The following is an 18,991-nucleotide window of genomic DNA, read 5'->3' as shown; positions in this document are numbered from 1 at the left end:
GGGGGCAAAATACCCTTGCCCCCCCCCCCCCTGTTGTTGCGCCCCTGGTCGTGCTGGCTCTCCCGCCTGACACGTGTGTGTATGCGTGCGTGCGCGTGCGCGCAGGCATCACGCTGTACGAGCTGCAGGGCCCGCTGGCGCGGCTCGCGACCAAGCAGTTCCAGGGCGGCGACGTGGACAGCGACGGACTGCTGGCCACGCTGCGCGAGGCCGAGGCGTTGCTGCGCGAGGCGCTGGGCCACCTGGTGTACGAGCCGCATGCCAGCCCCGAGGGCGCCCTGGCCCGCGCGGCCATGAGCGAGCTCCGCGCGCTCCGCGCCAGCGCGCAAGAGGTGGAGCACGCTCAGGAGCACGCCGCCGCCCTAGCGGCCGTCGGGGGCCGCTCCCGCCCGCGTCGCCGATGCCGCGACAAGTAGCGCTGCCGTGCCGTGCTCCTTCACGCCGTTCTACGTCGGGAAGCCAACAAACTCACGTAGTTTCGGTTCCCTGCAAGAATTTTTCCGAAGTTTTGCGTTCTGGTATTAACGCCACACTTCAGCCGCTAAATCAGGAGTTTCCAATGGAAAACAAGCATGTTGTAACTGACCTGACCCAACCCAACCTAACCCTTCGATTTTTTTTTTTAATTTAAATTTTTTCGAGAGAAATCCGAAGCTGCACGAACGTTGGTAGGGAACCGGAACTACGCGAGTTGTAGGCTTCCCGTTTTTACATCCGAGCCCGTGAGGTCGTCTTGCAACTTAAGACTAGCTCCACCGTTTAAGAAAACTAAATATAACAACCAAAAGGTTCAACACCACCCTCACCTCACGAAACATTTACTGTACTGTTATACTATCAAATTAATTCAACACTACTGTTGATCCAATGTAACTTACAAATTTTTTTTAAGAGATTAATGTTAATATACAGTACTTCTGGACACTGTTTTACATCTGAGCCGTGAAGTCGTCTTGCAACCTAAGACTAGCTCCACCATGTAAGAAAACTAAATATAAAAACTGAAAGGTTCAACGCCACCCTTACCTCACGAAACATGTACTGTACTATTATACGTATTATCAAATTAAATCAATACTACTGTTGATGAAATGTAACTTAAATTTTTTTTTTTTTAAAGAGATTAATGTGAATATACAGTACAGTGAAAATGTTATGGGTAAGAAACTGGTTATTTGTAGAAACTATTCTTCTTAATTGTAAATTATAAACGAGTTCCTACTACTAAACGTTAATAAAAATGTATTTGAATAAGATTACAATTGTGGTTTTCTTTATTGTGTAAAAAGTGCCGCATATTAAGTTTTAGTACCCAGCTCTTCCAAGATGAAAATTGACTTTAAGAATTTTGAAAGACTTCCAGTAAATGAACATAATTCTGAATCTGATAATTGAAAAGTATTTGTCCAGAATATTTATCATTGAAAAATTTGGTAAACAAAAGAAAGCAATTAATGGTTTAATTCTGCTTCCTCCTCAGATGACTTTAATCTGTTCCAATAACATTTCCTGACCTTTTGAAGGATTTCCTATGGTATGAAGTATTGAATTCTTTGTTGTTTTCTCTGTAAACTTTGTTAACGCTTGCTGTCTATTGTGTGTACTGTGTATGTATGATAATGATTCATATCACTGTTACAGAAATTTTTTTTTATTGGTTTGTAATTTTTGAACAGTTGTTGACAGTTAAGTTTTTTATTTATTGACAAGGATTTTTCATCTTAATCTGTGCTTATATAGGTGCACCCAGTGTTATCATTTGTGTTCTTCAGTACTGCTTTTCCTACCCATTTGTCTGTTGCAACAATTTCTGTTGATTATTATGTCTGTAAAATTGATTTTGTACTGTGGACATCTATTTGTTTGTGTTGTTCTTTCCACTGTCATTGTCCATTGTTGCTGAATAATGTTCTGCAATGGAAAAGGTCTATTCAAATATTAGTGATAGAATTTGTTTGTTGATTGAAAGTTGAGATTACCTGCTTTCAACAAAGTGAACACATTAAAAGTTTATTAATAAAATGAAAATTGTAATGTGTAATTACACCATAAAAAATATAATAAATGACAATAGAGATTTAACAGAAATATAATAAACCAGTTAATAAAAATGAAAGTTTCTACAGAAACTTTCTCCATTTTATTTAAAGCCATTTACCACTCTTTATTCTATTCCAGCATTTGCTTCCTGTATCACACCATTTCTCCATATTGACACTTAGCAAACTGGTTGACTAAACGAAGACAAGCTACTTATAATAATATAAAATTTTCATATGGCAAATATGAATTTTGATATTCATAAGATAGATACAAAATTAATTTTATAGTTTTATAAATACTGTACCTGGTTTAATCCTGATTTAATAGTTTAAGCAATTATATCTTCAATCTTAACCAAAGTATACTACAGGCATGTTGATACATTACTGACTCCATGCTCAATAATAGAATACTGCCAATGGCCATATAAAAAAAATTAGGATAGTTTAGACATTACAAACCACTTTATACTGTCATCAAATATTTGCATACATAAAATGGGGATATTATAAAAAAAAATAAAGAAAACAACCATAAAGAATGAAATAATGCAGTTGTAAATGTATTTGTGACATCACTAATCCACATATTGTACACAAAGAGTCCATCAGTACCAGGGGCGCAACAACAGGGGGGGAGGGGGGGGGGGGCAAGGGAATTTTGCCCCCCCACCCCCCTCTGAAACCTTGAAGTGGGGGCAAATAGGGGCAAAGAAAGTGCTGTGTAATACATTTTTAGATGGTAAAACTGCTTAAATAGCACCATTTTCCACCTTGAAATACAAATTTTCCCGGGGGAGGACCCCCCGGACCCCGCGCTTCAACAGGGCAGATTATTGATTCTTTATAAAAAGGTATATTGCCCCCCCCCCCCCCCTTCTTTTGGAAATTTAGTTGTTGCGCCCCTGATCAGTACATAGCTAGCTAGTGAACGCGTGAAGTGGGACCACACTACTCCGGCGCGTTGCCCTGGTCATTGGGGCCGGAGCTCATCAGCCTGGTCTCCTCGTCCTCGTCCTCGTCCTCGTCGTAGTGGAGCGAGATCTCCGAGTCGCGGCGCACCTTCTTGATGAGCGGCACGTTGTCGCTGTCGTCGCCGCTGCTGTCGCCGCAGTCCACCAGCGGCCTCTTCCGCTCGCCGTCGCCGTCCGCGGGCGGGTCTGGCCCCGCCTCCGCCTCGAACTCCCCGTCCGCGCCCAGCTCGTCCGCCGCCACCTTGAGGATCAGCTCCGCCGAGCCGCTCGAGTCCTCGTCGACGGGCGGCGCCGCCGGCGGGGGCGGAGCCTCGGGGGGAGGGACCGAGGCCCCGGCGCCCTTCAGGGCCGCCACCTCCGCCTGCAGCGCCGCCGCCGCCTCCTTGGACCGACGCAGCTCCTGCTGCAGGTAGTAGATGGTGCCCTGCATGCCCTCCACGTCTTCGTCCAGCTCCTGGAGGAACTCGTCCAGCTCTGCGGGCAACACGCACGCACACACATGCACGACACCGACGCGGCGGTGAGACAGACAATCCCGGCCCGGCCGTCCCGATTCCTCGAAATCATTCCAGGAAAAATACCGGGAAGTTTCCTCAAGAGGTTCGTCTAGTCGGCAGCGTACTTGTGTCAGTGAGGTGAGATTATATAAGTGCAAAGCCTGCTGGTGCTTCTAGCGCGGCATCTCCTCCAAGCGCAAGGCTCTGAATTGGCGCGCAGTCTTCTCGTCACGCTCAGGGCAACTACGAGGGTTGTCTGAAAAGTTTCCGACCTCAACATGAATATGACAGCACTAGTCAACAAAAATTGGGAAGTATCATAACTTCAATGGAAGTATCATAACTGTAAACAACGAGAATTCATCAAAGCCGACATCAAATACTTTCTTCGAAATTTTGGAAAAAAAAAATGTGTGGTCGCTCAGAAACGATGCTTGGAAACGAGACAGAAAAGGTTCAAAATGGAATATTTCGAAATCTTTACGGTGATTACCAGACTGCGACTTCTTGACCTCCTCACTGAAACTCTTCTGCAGGGCGAGCTCTCCTTCGAGCTTGGCCAGGCGGCCGCTGGACACCATCCGGCCCAGGTCCTCGTTCTCTTGGTAGAGCAGCCGGCACTTCGCCATCAGCCGCTTGCCCGTGTTGCTGGGGACAACGCACGCTACGTCACGCACTGCACACAGCAGCTCACACTTCACACACTGGTAGAGACAAGATTTCATCATGGTTATAATTTTTTTTGAAGTGAAACTTCTAATGCAACTTCCAAACAAGGTTGTGTTAAACGTTCAACGCTACCATGGAGGGGGGTACGAAAGCACTGTTGCGTTAAAACGTTCAACGCTCCTGGGGAGGGGGGAATAGGAAGAGAGAGGGCGAGAGTGAATGCGTGGCACTCGAACGCATGCGCGTAGTATATGTACCTGTTACAGGCCAGTGCGAGCGTTAGCAACGAGTAGCGTCCAATATTCCAAGCACATGCGCGTGGTATTCTTGCTATGCAGCGAAGTTAACAGTGTGAGCGTCGTCAAATTAGCTGAAATACGTACTGATTGTTCTATTTTATTGTTCTATTTTAATTTATAATATTCATTATTTCATTTACTTGTTTTTTTTTTTAGTTTGGTTTGATACAATATGATTGCACTAAAAATCAATTTCTACTCCTTCCTATTTTCATCCACATTACGAATTTTCACTTCTTCCGCACAGAGGGACTCCACGCAATATTTTTTTTATGAAATCTGTTGATTAAAAAAGATAGCGTTACAAATATGACACTTAAATGTTCCATGATATTAATTTCTCGATTTTTTTTTTTTTTTTTTTTTTTTAAGTTTGATGCACTTTTACAATATAACAATTTGTAATAAGAGTGTCTTTACTATTTGGAACACATAAGATAAATTTGTAAAGTATTTTTGTGATTTTTGTGATTACTATGATGTACTAACATCATAGTATAAAAAATTAGTAACTAATAACAGTTGCCAAAATTAAAAGGAAGTTAACTTTTTCCAATATTTTTTTTTTTAATATAAAATGTGGTACAAATTTTATGCTAAATAAATTACTTTCATCGATTTTAATATTTAAAATATTATGTATTCATCATTAAGTTTTGATTTAAAATGCTAATTAGTTTCATGATTTCAATCGCATTTCGGTGCTTTGTGGTGTCTGAACTTTAATTTCGGTGTTACATGGTGTATTGACAAGCCTTTCGTTTTGATTTTGGTTTTATCGCAATTCACCAAATTATCTTGTCCCTACCAATTGTTAATGGCCTCTCATAAACCTCCATCACTGTATTCTCATGCCGCATCAATAAAGTATATTTTTCTCTTTATTTTTATCTTTACTCAATTTTATATTATACTGAGACATATTTTGTTGGAAGAATTTCCCAAAGTTAATGTCAACCATGTTAATTATCAAGGCAACTATTCAGACCTTCTATGCAATCATATATAACATCGTACCAAAGAGCCTCAACTATAGAAATACAAGGAAAAAGTGATAGTATTCAACTTGACACTTACATACATACTAGGGTTGAACCCATTTGACTGAGTATTCGAAATTGGCAGTAAATAATATGTATCTACAAAATACAAAATACCTTATTATGTAAACAAGGTGGTACATGACTTTATATATTTTATTTTAAGTTGGTTATTTTTAAAATGTTATTCAACATTTATTTTAATGTTCTTCAAAAAAAGATGGACATATATAAGTACTGTAAATTAATTTTAACGGGAGTAGTGTCTTGATTAAAACAGTGGTCAGCAAGCACTCTTACCTGATTGAAAAACTAATTATTTTGATTGAAATACTCTCTTGTGGGAAAAAGTGTTTGACTAGCGCCGTCTTGATTAGATCTCTGTTTTACTGGGATGAATTAGGGTGTTACTTCGAGGGGTGTGTTACAGTGTCTAGATATTTGGGATAAAAATTTTAATTTTTTTTTTACATTCCTTTAACAGTTTTTTTCAGTTATCTGTGGACCCCTTAAGAGTCATTATCCCAGATAATCAGGAGTCTAATGTATTATGAGTTTTAATGTTCGGTGCTTCAATATCGCAAAAATTACAATTGCCCCATAATTTTACATGCTGAAATTGCTTGGCTTGTAAGTTCTAGCTGAGCAAGTTCAGGCAATGGCCGCAAAAACCTGCGATCCCCATTTCACATAACGTTTGGTGATCCCCAATGTAAAAAAAAACTGATTAAAATTTTTTCCATCCCAAATATCTAGATTAACACTTGTAACACTCGCCCCTCGAAGTAACGCCCTAATCCATTTCAGTAAAACAGATCGCTAATCAAAACAGCGCTAGTCAAACACTTTTTTCCCTAAGAAAGTATTTTAATAAAAATAATTAGTTTTCCAATCAAGTAAAAGCATGGGCGTCGCAAGGATATATTTTTTGGGGGGGGGGGGGGGGGGGAACTGCAATTTATTTAGTTGTTGAGGAATATCCATCCCCTGGAAAAAAAAAGTGGGGCTCCGGGGGTCCTTCCCCGGGAAAATTTGGGGTTTAAAGGTGCAAAAAGGTGGTATATAGGCATTTTCTTTCCTAAATATTCTAATTATAGTTGGGTGCAATATATAATTTATTTTTTATAAAAAATATTTTCAGAGAACAAATTTGTAAAAACACAGTTCTCACATTACCACGATTGGACTAAATGCACCATGAGCAACATATGGGTTATATCACAGAAATCATATTTTTAATATAACTACGAAACTAAATATATTATTCTATTGGAGGGGATGAAATTGAAGACTTTTATTATTGGGGGGAACATGTCCCCCCCGTCCCCTAGGTTGCGACGCCCATGGGTAAAAGTGCTGTTGACCACCATTTTAAACAAGACTCTATTCCCGTTAAAATTAATTTACAGTACTTATGTATGTCCAACTTCATTTGAAGCAATGTTACAAACAAAGTTCAGGCAGAGTAACGAGTGTTTGAACGCGGGCACCGCCTCACCTGTCGGGGGTGAACTTCCAGGCGCTCAGCTCGTTCTGCGTCTCCTCGACCTTGGCGCGGGACGCCGCGAGCTGCTGGGCCAGCCGCTGCAGGCAGAGGTTCACGGCCGGGTCGAGGAGCGCGGAGCGCAGGGCCACCGCCCCCGGGGCCTGCGCCGCCTTCAGCTCAGCGATCTGGCTCTGTCGGGGAAACGGGGCAACGGGTCCGAGCGCTCGTCACCGGGACCCACAGGAGGAAGCACTTTGCCACGCAGCAGGGCCGTCGAGAGAAACCTTTGCCACGCAGCAGGGCCGTCGAGAGAAACCCAGGACCCACGCGAAAATAATTTTTCCCTTCCCCACTCCCTAACATTTATTATACAACAAAACCCAGAACTAAAAAAAAAAAAAAATTCTTAAGACTTTAAATGTCACTGCGGCCAATAACTGTAAAAGTGATATTTGAGTAAATCACATTACTTATAAGCAGTGGCGAAGCAAGCGGGTGGCAGGGATGGCCCCCGCTAGGGGCGCCGGAGCATTGGAAGGGGGGGGGGGGGGACGATGTTCGGTTTCGCGTTTCAGAACCCTCCCCCCAACTCTTTTTCAATCCAAGAGGGGGGGGTGCCATTTTCAGTTCTGGCCAGGGGCGCCAGTCACCTTAGCTACGCCACTGCTTACAAGTAGGGACGAGACTATGTGGTGAACTGCGAGACAAAATCAAAACAACACCGCAAAGCATACCAATTCAACATTATTCAACACCGAAAATGCAAGTTAGCACGCCACTAAGCTCCAAAATATGTAACTATAAAAATGAATCAATCAACAATTTGACAAAACTTAACTTAAATTACATTTTGTACCAGAATGTATGACCTAAATTGATTGGAAAGAATTTAATATTATATTGTTTGGTCTTGCAGCTCTTTCATTAGTAAAAAGGAATTTACATTAATGACGGCACAAGTTTCCAACACCAAAAATTTGCAGATACTGTTTTTATTTTTTTTTAGTAGTTCTGTTCTAGACATATACTTATTACTATTACTAATGATTTTACTGTATATGAGCATTATGTGTCTTATCAAAATAAGACTATTTTGTTGAAATAAGTACTAAGAACTTTTTTAGGTTCATATTTGTTGAATAATGCATTTTTTTTATGAATAAAGATATGTAAAATAAAAACAATAACAATGTAATCTTTTTTTTAAAAAACAAAATTGTCCTAAAAATAAAACCATACAATATTGTCCCTACTTATAAAGTTTACTAAGAATTCTATTAATGACTTGTAATTTTCGTCCAATCATAATAAACACGGGCATTAAAATATTGCGGTTGCAAACTCTGTCTCTCTCTCATATTATTATGCAACTGGCCAACTATTGCATCAGCTCGTTAAAAAAAAGACACTCTCCACCAGTTTGAGAAACACAGATCTGTACACACAAAAGCATCATAATGAAAATTGATGTTTTGAAGACAGTCGACACGTGACTGGGCCGTGCAGTCGGTGCTGTCTGGTTCCGTTGGACTCCGCCTACTGTTTGACTCTGCCGGTTCCTTCCAGCAACACTTATCCATCGAACTACAGAGCGTTGTAACCTACAATCTTTCTCGTGCATGCTGTAGATTTTGCCAGGAAAATTAAAGAAATTATTCTCAGAATTATTTTTTTTTTTAAATACCCCCCAAAAATATAAAACTTATCAAGCTTTTGAGCTTAGGCTGATCTTTCCTTTTCCTAGTTACAGAATTTCTTGCCATAAAAAAAGTTCGACCTATATCGGCCCACAGATCCTTTAGTAAACTGGCGAGGGATACCATTTGCATGGCAATATCTATTAACATTCAACACCGAGCATCTCTGATGTCAGTGGATACCCAACTTCTGCCAAAAAAAATATATATATATTGTCCTACACAGCCCGCTCTCTTGACCCGTGGTAAGAGCAGTGGCGGATCCAATGGGGGGCACCAGGGGCAAGTACCCCCCCCCCTCCCCCACCCCCCGAGAAACCAGTTGTCTGCTACATTAACATTGCCGACAAAAATGATTGTTTCTGAAACCAAAAAAAAAATATTTTAATGTAATTAATGAATTTCTTGTAGAATCATAAAATCTGGTGGTTGGATGTTATGTGCAGTGTGAGTAGATTAAATACAAACATTTAGTAATTTTAAGACATTTTTTTTTCTCTGGCTACTCTGAAATCCTAGAGTGCCACCGTCCGAGGTGAACCTCCGGATCCGCCACTGGGTAAGAGTTGCCTTGAAACCTTAATTTTGAAATTTCCACGTTATCACTCGCAGGGCAGCGGCGGCGGCGAGGGGCCCACTCACCACGTACTCCTGTGTCTCCTGCTCCTTGGTGGCCAGTCTCCGCACCAGGACCTTCTCCCGGTGCGCGCTCTCCAGGTGCTGCTGCCGGACTCGCTCCTCCGCCTCGCGCGCCGCCGCCGTCTCCCCTGCAAGCCCACCAACCTCCCCTGCTTTCCCCCGCGCATCACCGACGGGCCTTTGAATATATATACTGTATAGAAGTCGCCAGCCCAGGTTAAAATTTCTAATACAGTTTTGAGGTAGTTGGTTAATTCACCGCCGCAATCGCCACCATCTCTAGGGCATCGACTTGTGGTGGTCCCTAGCGGACAAGTGTCAAACTCTTCAAACACCCCTTCCCCCTCCCGCTGAACGACCGTGAGCTGCAGTGAATGATAGGTGAGGGGTGCGGGGAATGACAGCGGGCAACAGAGCTGCGCTCTAACGTGTAAATAAGAACTAAGACGATACAGGGCGTTACGGCAGCGCACTGCAGCGGCGAAGTTCCCAAGCTGCTCATCATACGCTCATGAAAAAACGTAGAGTAATCCTATCCACTCGCGACTTCTATACAGTATGTATATTCAAAGGTCAGGCGCAGCACACAGTCTCCCTCTCTCTCGCACGCTTGGACTGCACCCGCCCACTGTCGCTGGAGTCACACTGCCGGGCGGTTAAGCATTACAATTCTGATTTTAGTATACCCAGGGCTGTCCAGAGGGGCAGGGAGGTCAAAATACCTGCGGCTTGGGAACAAAGGAAGCCCTGGGTGAGTTTAAAAGAAATTTTTTTTTTCAAAACTTGCTTTCACCCTGATGAGTAGAGAAAAGATTTTACAGTTTTATTTTAAGTCCAATTCCATTTTTTTTTTGAATAAGAGATTTCAGTGTCACTGTGGCAGATTGTTTCAATACTACTTACTTCACCAAAACAGTGTAATTTTGACTGATACATGATCCACTTTTATAATAGGCCTATAATAATTTGTAACAAGCATAGCTAACTACTGGGAACAATAAAAATAAATCAAAAGATTTTATGTGCATTTGAAAAATGTACCAATGTTGCAATGTGAAAATTAGTTACTAATAAAAGTTGCAAATTAAAAAAAAGCAAATTTTCAAATCTATAATCGTAACAACATCTGTACTAACTCAATGCTAAATAATTTACATTACGTAATTGAATTTAATATATTAAAAGATAAAGTTTTTGTAACCTGAGTTGATTAAATATGCCGATTAATTTCATGATTTTTTTGTTGTATTTCAGTGCTTTATTTCATTTCACCATATACCTAATCTTGTCCCTACTGATACAACAACAATTGCAAGTTGATTGTTAATAGAATTCATAGGAAACATTACAAGCAATAAAAAAAATTTATTTCACTATTTGTTGAAATTTCTAAAACATAAAATAGTGTATTTTGACAGTAGGCTTTTATTAAAGTTTTATTCATTCTGAAGAAAAAATACAAATTTGAAACATCAAATATTATTTCACAGGAGAAACTATTCATAGCAGTTGATCACAATAAATAACAAGGGATTTCATCAATTATGTGCTATGTTCAAACAGTCAATATATATTTAGTATTAAATGATATAAAAAAAAATTGATGACAAAAATGTTTGAAACCAAAATGGCATCTATTAGTTACTTTTTTCTTATAAGTAAGAATTGAAAATTATCAGATGATGAAGAAGAAATACAACAAGACAATGTATTTCCAAAATCCTCAGACCAAATTGGTAACTTTGGTAACTTCATACTTTTGAGGGACGGATAGGTAAAATTATAACCTCGAAATGTCAGCTAGGTTTGCGCACGTTAAATCTTATTATATTAGACAATATTAAAATTTGTTTAGTTGTTCAGCCGTTTGAACACATTTAAAAAGCTGTTTTTTGAAACAAAAATGGTTCGAGTTTCAGAAGTGTATTCATTATTTATGAATGCTAACTCTGGAAATATGAAAATAAATACCAGGGTGAAAAAAAATTTCAGTTTAATACGTTATAATTATTTGCTTACATGATTGTCAACTAATATAATTACATAAGATAATTTTTTCCCAAAATTTAAGTTTTCTCAACAGTTGTCAGCATTGAAATGGAAAAATAATATGACGGACGAGCGGTGTTATAAATCGCTCAGCGACTGACGGGCGAACGAATGATGGACGGACCAGCGACGGACGGGTGGACGTGACACGCTATTTTAATTTCCGGCTTAAATCTTGATATTTGCGCCTGGCTCGTTGCCTGCTTCCAGCGGACACTTGAACATCACTGTGCTGCAATCATGCGCCCTTCTCAGCTAGTGGAGTGGTGCTCCGACATGGGTGTGAAATTCAAATACGTGCGCTACTGTTCGTGCCTGAAACTATGAAGAGTTGCATCACTGGACTTACATTCCGTAACAAAAATTTATTGTTTGGGAATTCTCTGCCCCCTGTTATTTTATACCCTGCAATTTCCAAACACTCTGTAGATATGTAGCTAGTGTATCTACATCTATTTGATGTTTTGTTTCTTATTAAGACTTTTTTAATGTTTACTTTTCATTAATTTTTAATCACAGTATGTGCGGCTTGCCACACAGAGTGAAAAGATTTAAGTGTCTGTCAACAGTTTCTTGTGATCTTTTTAAATAAAAAAACTGAACTTCATTAAATCAAACTATTTGCACCAAAAAACCAGTCCATATAGAATTTTTCAATATTTGATTCACCCAAAGTCAAAAAATAAAAAGTACAAAAAACACACACTATTTTGATGATTTTTTTACATTATTATAAGTTGCTTAAAACTTGCTTAAAACCTGATGTTTATGAATTTTCCCAATTTTAGCAAATGGTTAAATTAACTACCAAAAACTTAAATATATTGTGAACAAAACCAACGTAAAACCAAACAAAGTTTTAGAAGCGTGTTTTATTTTTTAATCCAAAGAACCTTAGAAACCAGATTGAATCACCTTCCTGAGCAGACAGCTGAGCTTCTAGATAGTCAGCGTACATATCAAGGTCTTGCCAGCTCTTCGCTAACTCTTCGTGTGGAAGCGCTGCCAACTGCTGCTCGGTGAACTTCTGTCGTCGGGGCTGTTTGCCGGCCAGAGGAGTACCGGCAGCATTCTCCGCAGGTGGATTGGTATCCTCCGACATCTTTTAATTCTTTCCTGACACAAAAAAAAAATCAACCATTTTAAAGCCAATCCATGCTCAAATACACATTTTCCTAAATTCCTGCATTGAATATTAAAAGCAGATGCAATGTTCATACTCCATATGATCAGCCATGGTTTATCACGTCAATAATTAGATTGACTATCAATCAACGGCACCTACACAAACAAGCAGAGGCAGTAACGGCCCTAACTTTATGAAGAGGACCCTTACAGAGGAGTCTGGTGCTATGGAATAGCCATAAAAAAAGAGGGGGGGTTAGGAGTCTCTCCACCAAAACAATTGAAAAATAAACTCTTTTAGGACAACGTATTTAAGCCAACCAGGAACTTAATTATTTGTATTTTTTTTTGTATCTTTAAAGTAAAATAAATGAATAATGAAAACAAAAAAAATATATTTTTAGCCCTATATAATAATTAAACTAAATTATGGGTAAATATGTAGTGTACGGATTATCGTAAAAAATTTTTTTAAAAATCTGAAATAACTTTCATTATATGCTCTTTAACGTCCTCTTTTCATTACAGCCTGCGGAGATAAGAAATTCCAATTACTTTAGGAGATATCAAATTTTTAATTTTCATATTTGGGCGATATTTGTTAAAAAAAATTTTAAAATTCTGAAAATACTTTTATTCTGTGCTCTTTAACTTCCTCTTTACATTAAACCCGGCGGAGATAAGAAATTTCAAATACTTTAGGAGATATTGATTTTTTTAATTTTCATCCTGTGCACTCATGCTGCATTCAACATTGTTGCTTGTTTACGAGTATGAAATTTTTTTTTTTTCGCGACGTAGGTGAACAACATCATTATTTTCTATTAATGGCAAAGGAATTGTACCCGCCTCTAACTTAGGTGAGTTTTTAACGTTTCAAATTTTAATGTTTTATTTGTTGCGCAAGTAATAAGTAAAAAGAAAATTACGTGAGTTCCTGCTGCTTATCCTTTGTCCCGGTTTGTTAGGTCAGGTCAGCTACATTATAAATACTTTAAAACTAAACAACCATTAAAATTAATTTTATTATTTTTAATGTCCGTTCAGTTTCAAAGTATTTATAATGTAGCTGACCTGACCTAATCTCCCTTTGTCCCATTTTTTTAGGTCAGGTCAGTTACATTATAAATACTTAAAACTATACAAGTAAAATTAATTGATACTATTTTTAATTTCCGTTTATTTTGAAGTATTTATAATGTAACTAACATTACCTAATGGAAAATTTCTGTTATTTAGGCATTCATGCACACATGGCAAAATATAAAATTGCGACGGTCAAATGATTACATAGGTCTTGTATAGCAAAATAAGAACGGCGATATCTCCAAAAGTAATTGGAATTTCTTATCTCCGCAGGCTGTAATGAAAAGAGGACGTAAAAGAGCATATACTGAAAGTTATTTCAGATTTTTAAAAAATTTTTTGACAATAATCTGTACACTACATATTTACCAAATTATGTTTACGTACTAATGAATTTGATGACAAACATTTGACAAAACAGGTGACCGTGATAAAAAGCCTGGTGCAGGACCCTGGGTGGTTGCCCAGCTTACCAGGCCCTAGAGCTGCCCCAGGTACTACACTGCGTGGTTTAAAAACTTTTCTCGCGCCACTGCAGCTCAATCCTGCCCACTCGGTAATTCTTGAACACAGATGCTGTTCCAAAGGCTGGTGAGGCTGTGCAGGTTGGTTATGGATAGAGACCTGAAAAATTTGCGGATTCATTCGGTGATAGGCTATTGGCTTACTGTTCATCTGGACGAATCTCAACCAGTTATAAACCCTCAACCAAAGAAGGATCAAATAAAATACAAACCAGCTGAGACGACTTACAAGTCGGCAGCCAATGAACTTGCGTTATTTGCCCAAGTGTACAGGGGTATGTGCAGTAAATCCTGAGGCCATCGAAACCGCAAATTTTGCAAGTCTCTAGTTATGGATTATGGAGGATGGGGAGAGCTTGGAATCAGACCCGCAGAGGATGAACAGGAGGAAGAGACGCCATGGACAATCTTTAAATGTTTTGGAGGACAGAAAGAGAAAAAGAGATTATTTTTTGTGGTCTGGATAGCAGTAATAAGAGCTTTAGAAAGGTAGAAAGGGGTGAAGGAGTTAAGGAGGACGTTGAGACGTAACTAGGGTTAAACTTCCTTGCCACCGAGCAGATGTTAAAATTTGGAAGGACAAATCGGTAAATATTTACTTGGGCGGTATTTCCGAAAAAAAATGTTAAAAATCCGAAAATACCTTTATTTTATGCTCTTCAACTTCCTCTTTTCATTAAAAGTGGCGGAGGTAAGAAATTCCAAATACGTTAGGAGATATCGAATTTTTAAATTTCATCATTAGAGTTGAGCGGTATTTGCAAAAAAAAAAATGTTAAGAATCCGAAAATACCTTTATGATATGCTCTTCAACTTCCTCTTTTCATTAAAAGCGGCGGAGATAAGAAATTCCAAATACTTTAGGAGATATCGAATTTTTTAATTTTGCAATACAAGACATGTGGAACCATTCGAGCGGCGCCATTTTTGTTATTTTGCCGTGTGTTCGTGAGACGTGAATACGTGAATCGTGAATGCGTAATTAATAAAATGGTTGATTAGGTCAGGTCAGTTACATTATTAATACTTTCAAACTAAGCCGACATTAAAAATTATTTTGTGAATTAATTTTAATGGCTGTTTAGTTTTAAAATATTTATAATGTAACTGACCTGACCAAACAAACCCGGACAAAGGGTGAACAGTAAACTAAAATGGTCGATTAGGTCAGGTCAGTTACATTATAAATACTTTTAAACTAAGGTGATATTAAAAATAATGTGAATTAATTTTAATTATTCCTTAGTTTTAAATTATTTATAATGTAACTGACCTTACCTAACAAACCCGTAACAAAGGATGTACAGTAACAACTGAGGTAAATTTTTTTGTTACTTATTACTTGCGCAACAATATCAAAATAACAAATAAGACTTTAAAATTAGAAACGTTAAAAACTCACCTAAGTTGGAGGCGGTAATTAAACACCGTTTTAAACAATAATTGAACTAAATAATCACGTATTAGTTAATTTGAATTCTGGCCTATCACGAACAATCACGTGACATCATTATCCAATAAAAAAAAATACTCGTACGTAAACAAGTAACAATTATCCACGCACGCCACAGGAATGCGCTGGTTTTGTGCTGAAATTTAAAAATTCGATATCTCCTAAAGTATTTGGAATTTCTAATCTCCGCCGCTTTTAATGAAAAGAGGAAGTTGAAGAGCATATAATAAAGGTATTTTCGGATTTTTAACATTTTTTTTTCGCAAATACCGCTCAACTACATATGAAGAAATTTAAAAATTCGATATCTCCTAAAGTATTTGGAATTTCTAATCTCCGCCGCTTTTAATGAAAAGAGGAAGTTGAAGAGCATTATATAAAGGTATTTTCGGATTTTTAACATTTTTTTTCGGAAATACCGCCCAAGTAAATATTTACCGACAAATCAAGTCCCAATGGATGGTACAAAGTCATTTCAAAAGACCCCAAAAAAACTACGCAATAATTACACATGCTATTAAGACCACTTTAGTCACTTTTGCATACATAAATGAGAGAGTGCTTTATTCCAGACTTCAGACCTTGGTACATTACAATAGATTACATGTGTACCTATTTACACTTTGCTTAGCAGTTAAAAAGATCCTACCACGTAATTCTTAATAGAAAATATTTTCAACTGCATGTTAAAATACAAAAACAAAAACCTGCTTAAGTTATCTTACCTAACAAGAAAACCACGTTCAAAATATATAATTTAGTAACATTATTGATGTAAACAAATGTAATAAACAAACACTATGTTGCTTTCCGTAATCTATCAGTACTAAATCAATAATCTTTACACAGTTATCTTCAAAAATTCAGTATGTGTACTGGATAAAAGTCTGAAAGATGCCATATATTTGTTTTAAGGGGTTTTAAGAAAAACAATTTCTATCAATTATTTTCAAATTTGGCTTCCTTAATGCATAGTATATAATGAAATGGATAGATAGTAAAGGTTGACTCTAAATGAACCATCATGTCCATCCGTCATCTGTTTGTATTTTCTTTACAAATGCTTATGTAACGAATTTTCCTTTAAATATATTCCTATAGCTGTCTTGTATAATTTGATTGATAACAAAATTTTACCCCGAGATATTTACTAAATGATATTTCGAGCTGTACAAAGTCACGAATTTAGTCGTGACATTTGCCGTCACCCGCGGTCCCGCGGTCTCGTGATCGAGACCCGGGGTGGTCCTAGTGGTTTTCAGTGGCTCTATAGGAAATCTCCGGCGGGCGCCAGGTTAATTCGAGGATTAACCGAAGTGGTCGTGGGTTTTTGCCCCTGCGTGTTCCACTAGGATCGGCGGCTGTTAATGGTGGGAGGAAGTCCCTGCTTTTAATACGCACTGGCCCTAAACAGTTTAGAGGACTGTTACCTAATTGTTCAGGAGGCGTCTGCGAAATAAAGAAAACGGTATTTAGGTGCTGGTTTTTAATTCCGCATCTCACAAAGTGTGGATGGGCACAAGTTACACAATTACACTTGACAAAATACGCTGGCACTACACACACTCGCACTGAATAATTAATTACGTGTTACATTGCGGCACTTGCAAATAAGATCCCTACATGGGTTTGAGGGTCGTCGAAGCGTTTGAGTGGGTTATCGGCCACACCCGTGATGAACTGGAACTAGCTTCGTGCCCGGGCTCACCTGTGAGAGTCGCGGGCCCACGAAGGTAATATTAAGAGACAAGTCTTTAAGTTTGAAGTCAGCAGGCGTGTGCTCAACGAATTATATTAATTTCTGTTCGCGGGAGTCGGCCCGGACCGTAAAGTGACTGTGTCGCGAACCGTTGTTGCGCGACGAGCAAAAATTAACGCGGCCGGGTTAAGCCCTGCACCAGAAACGGGCACGGGGGCACGCAGGGAGAGGAAAAAGAGGTTTTAATGAATTATGATATTTACCAGTATGAAGAATCAGGAGTACTAAAGTTGAAGTCTCCCCGCGGGATCACATGTCCGCCCCAGCCCGTGAGTAAAACTCTACTGCCGCTTTGTGCCGGCTTGGGAGGGGGGAGAAGCGTCATGACACGCCGAACTTTCTAATGTGCCGTTATTCCAAATTTATAATTATAATTAGACATTATTTCTAGTACCCTCGTAACTTAATGACATCTGTCTGAATTAGTTGGCAGAAGGCCTATAATAATAATACATAATAAAATTGAGATTAATAATATTTGAAAATAGAAAGTCAAGCTGGAGACTGTCTGTCATTTGTTGACTACTCCAGTGGCTATTTGCAGGTGAAAACAGGGAGGTGAATTAGGTTGATTTAATATGCTGTGGTTAAATAATGGCGGAAGGCCGCAAGGGATGTTCCGAATGTTTATTAATTGCGGTTTCCCACGGGGAAAACCGCTGCACCCCTACGATGCACTTTCACTCTTAAGGGTTGTTTTGTTAATTAAAAATCACTTAATTACTCACAGTAATTAATGAAGCATAAGAACTGTTTTGTGGTGTTGGCATATGGGCGTAATCTGTTTAAACACTCACCGACGACGTCGGCTCGCTTGACTCACGTGACATGGGCTAGGGTTGCGTTCCGTTAGCGGGGTTTAATACTGGCGGGTGGAGGCCGGGCTTTATGGCCTTCGGAGGGACGACGACACATTAAAGGTGGTATTCATATTCATGTCTTGAGCAATTCCTTCGACAAGAACCTCATATGCATTCTTATTTAAATATTAAGGTGTCATTTAGACATTGCTTGAGTGACTCATGTGATCGCAAACCAGACAGTCTTGATGAAGATCGTCTTATGATAGTCACATTTTTCTTATTTTTGAGAGGGCATTATTTTGTATCATAATCGTTGATTGAGAACACCGTCGCACAAGCATGTTTCATAGTCACCGAGACCTTGCTTAAGAACAAGAATAAAATCGTCTTTGACAAGACCACTGCAGACATGTCTCAAGCAATTGCTTGTTCAGATCGCATAGTATAAAATGGCTGATTCTCGTGAACATCGTATTTTTAAGCTTATATAAATCCTGTATGAAGTGCTGAAGCAATTGATATGGGTTTTAAATGAGTTTAATGTTTGTTTGTGGCCGAACTGGTCTACTCCTTCCTCAGAGTATTAAGTTGCTCTCTTGAGAGCTGGCACTAAGCAATACTACCATCATCATATCAGCAGCAGCAGCTGCTGCAATATTCCCGAGCGAGTCCACCATATCTCCAGACTCTGTGGAGACTGACCCACATCAGTTACATAAGTGGTCACCACCCTCGGTCTCGTGCTCGTGACTCGGGGTGGTACAAGTGTAATTAATGGTCATATAGCTGTTATTGATTGTTTATAAGGTGCCAAAGCTAACCGATGGGTTGGGTCGTGTGTTGACTGCC

At 39.1% G+C, this 18,991-nt stretch overlaps 2 protein-coding genes across 3 annotated transcripts in view; one reads left to right on the top strand and one right to left on the bottom strand.

Annotated features, from left to right (window-relative positions):
* The window catches only part of LOC134542941 (SET domain-containing protein SmydA-8-like), a 29,805-nt gene extending 27,682 nt beyond the window's left edge, over positions 1-2,123 (top strand). The window contains exon 7 of the mRNA XM_063387554.1: positions 106-2,123. Within this exon, the coding sequence (XP_063243624.1) occupies positions 106-416 (311 nt within the window). The 3' untranslated portion in view covers positions 417-2,123. The remainder of the gene's footprint in view (positions 1-105) is intronic.
* Positions 2,124-2,584: 461 nt separating this feature from the next.
* Positions 2,585-16,412, bottom strand: LOC134542942 (pre-mRNA-splicing regulator female-lethal(2)D). 2 transcript variants are annotated; one of them, XM_063387556.1, is made up of 7 exons: positions 16,306-16,393; positions 14,077-14,227; positions 12,308-12,508; positions 9,347-9,471; positions 7,020-7,198; positions 4,007-4,161; positions 2,585-3,490 (listed from the first exon to the last, which is right to left on the bottom strand). In XM_063387556.1, exons 3-7 carry the CDS (start codon positions 12,492-12,494, stop codon positions 2,994-2,996), a joined length of 1,143 nt encoding a protein of 380 aa, XP_063243626.1. In that variant the 5' UTR covers positions 12,495-12,508; positions 14,077-14,227; positions 16,306-16,393; the 3' UTR covers positions 2,585-2,993. The 2 variants fall into 2 exon arrangements, with proteins under 2 accessions (XP_063243626.1, XP_063243625.1); XM_063387555.1 differs by lacking the exon at positions 14,077-14,227 and having other exon boundaries at positions 16,306-16,412.
* Between the last annotated feature and the right edge of the window lie 2,579 nt (positions 16,413-18,991).

This window comes from Bacillus rossius (genome assembly GCF_032445375.1).
Source record: "Bacillus rossius redtenbacheri isolate Brsri chromosome 9 unlocalized genomic scaffold, Brsri_v3 Brsri_v3_scf9_2, whole genome shotgun sequence".
Lineage (NCBI taxonomy): Eukaryota > Metazoa > Arthropoda > Insecta > Phasmatodea > Bacillidae > Bacillus > Bacillus rossius.
The sequence above is the reverse complement of the archived record's forward strand: the minus strand, read 5'-3'. Positions and strand labels throughout refer to the sequence as shown.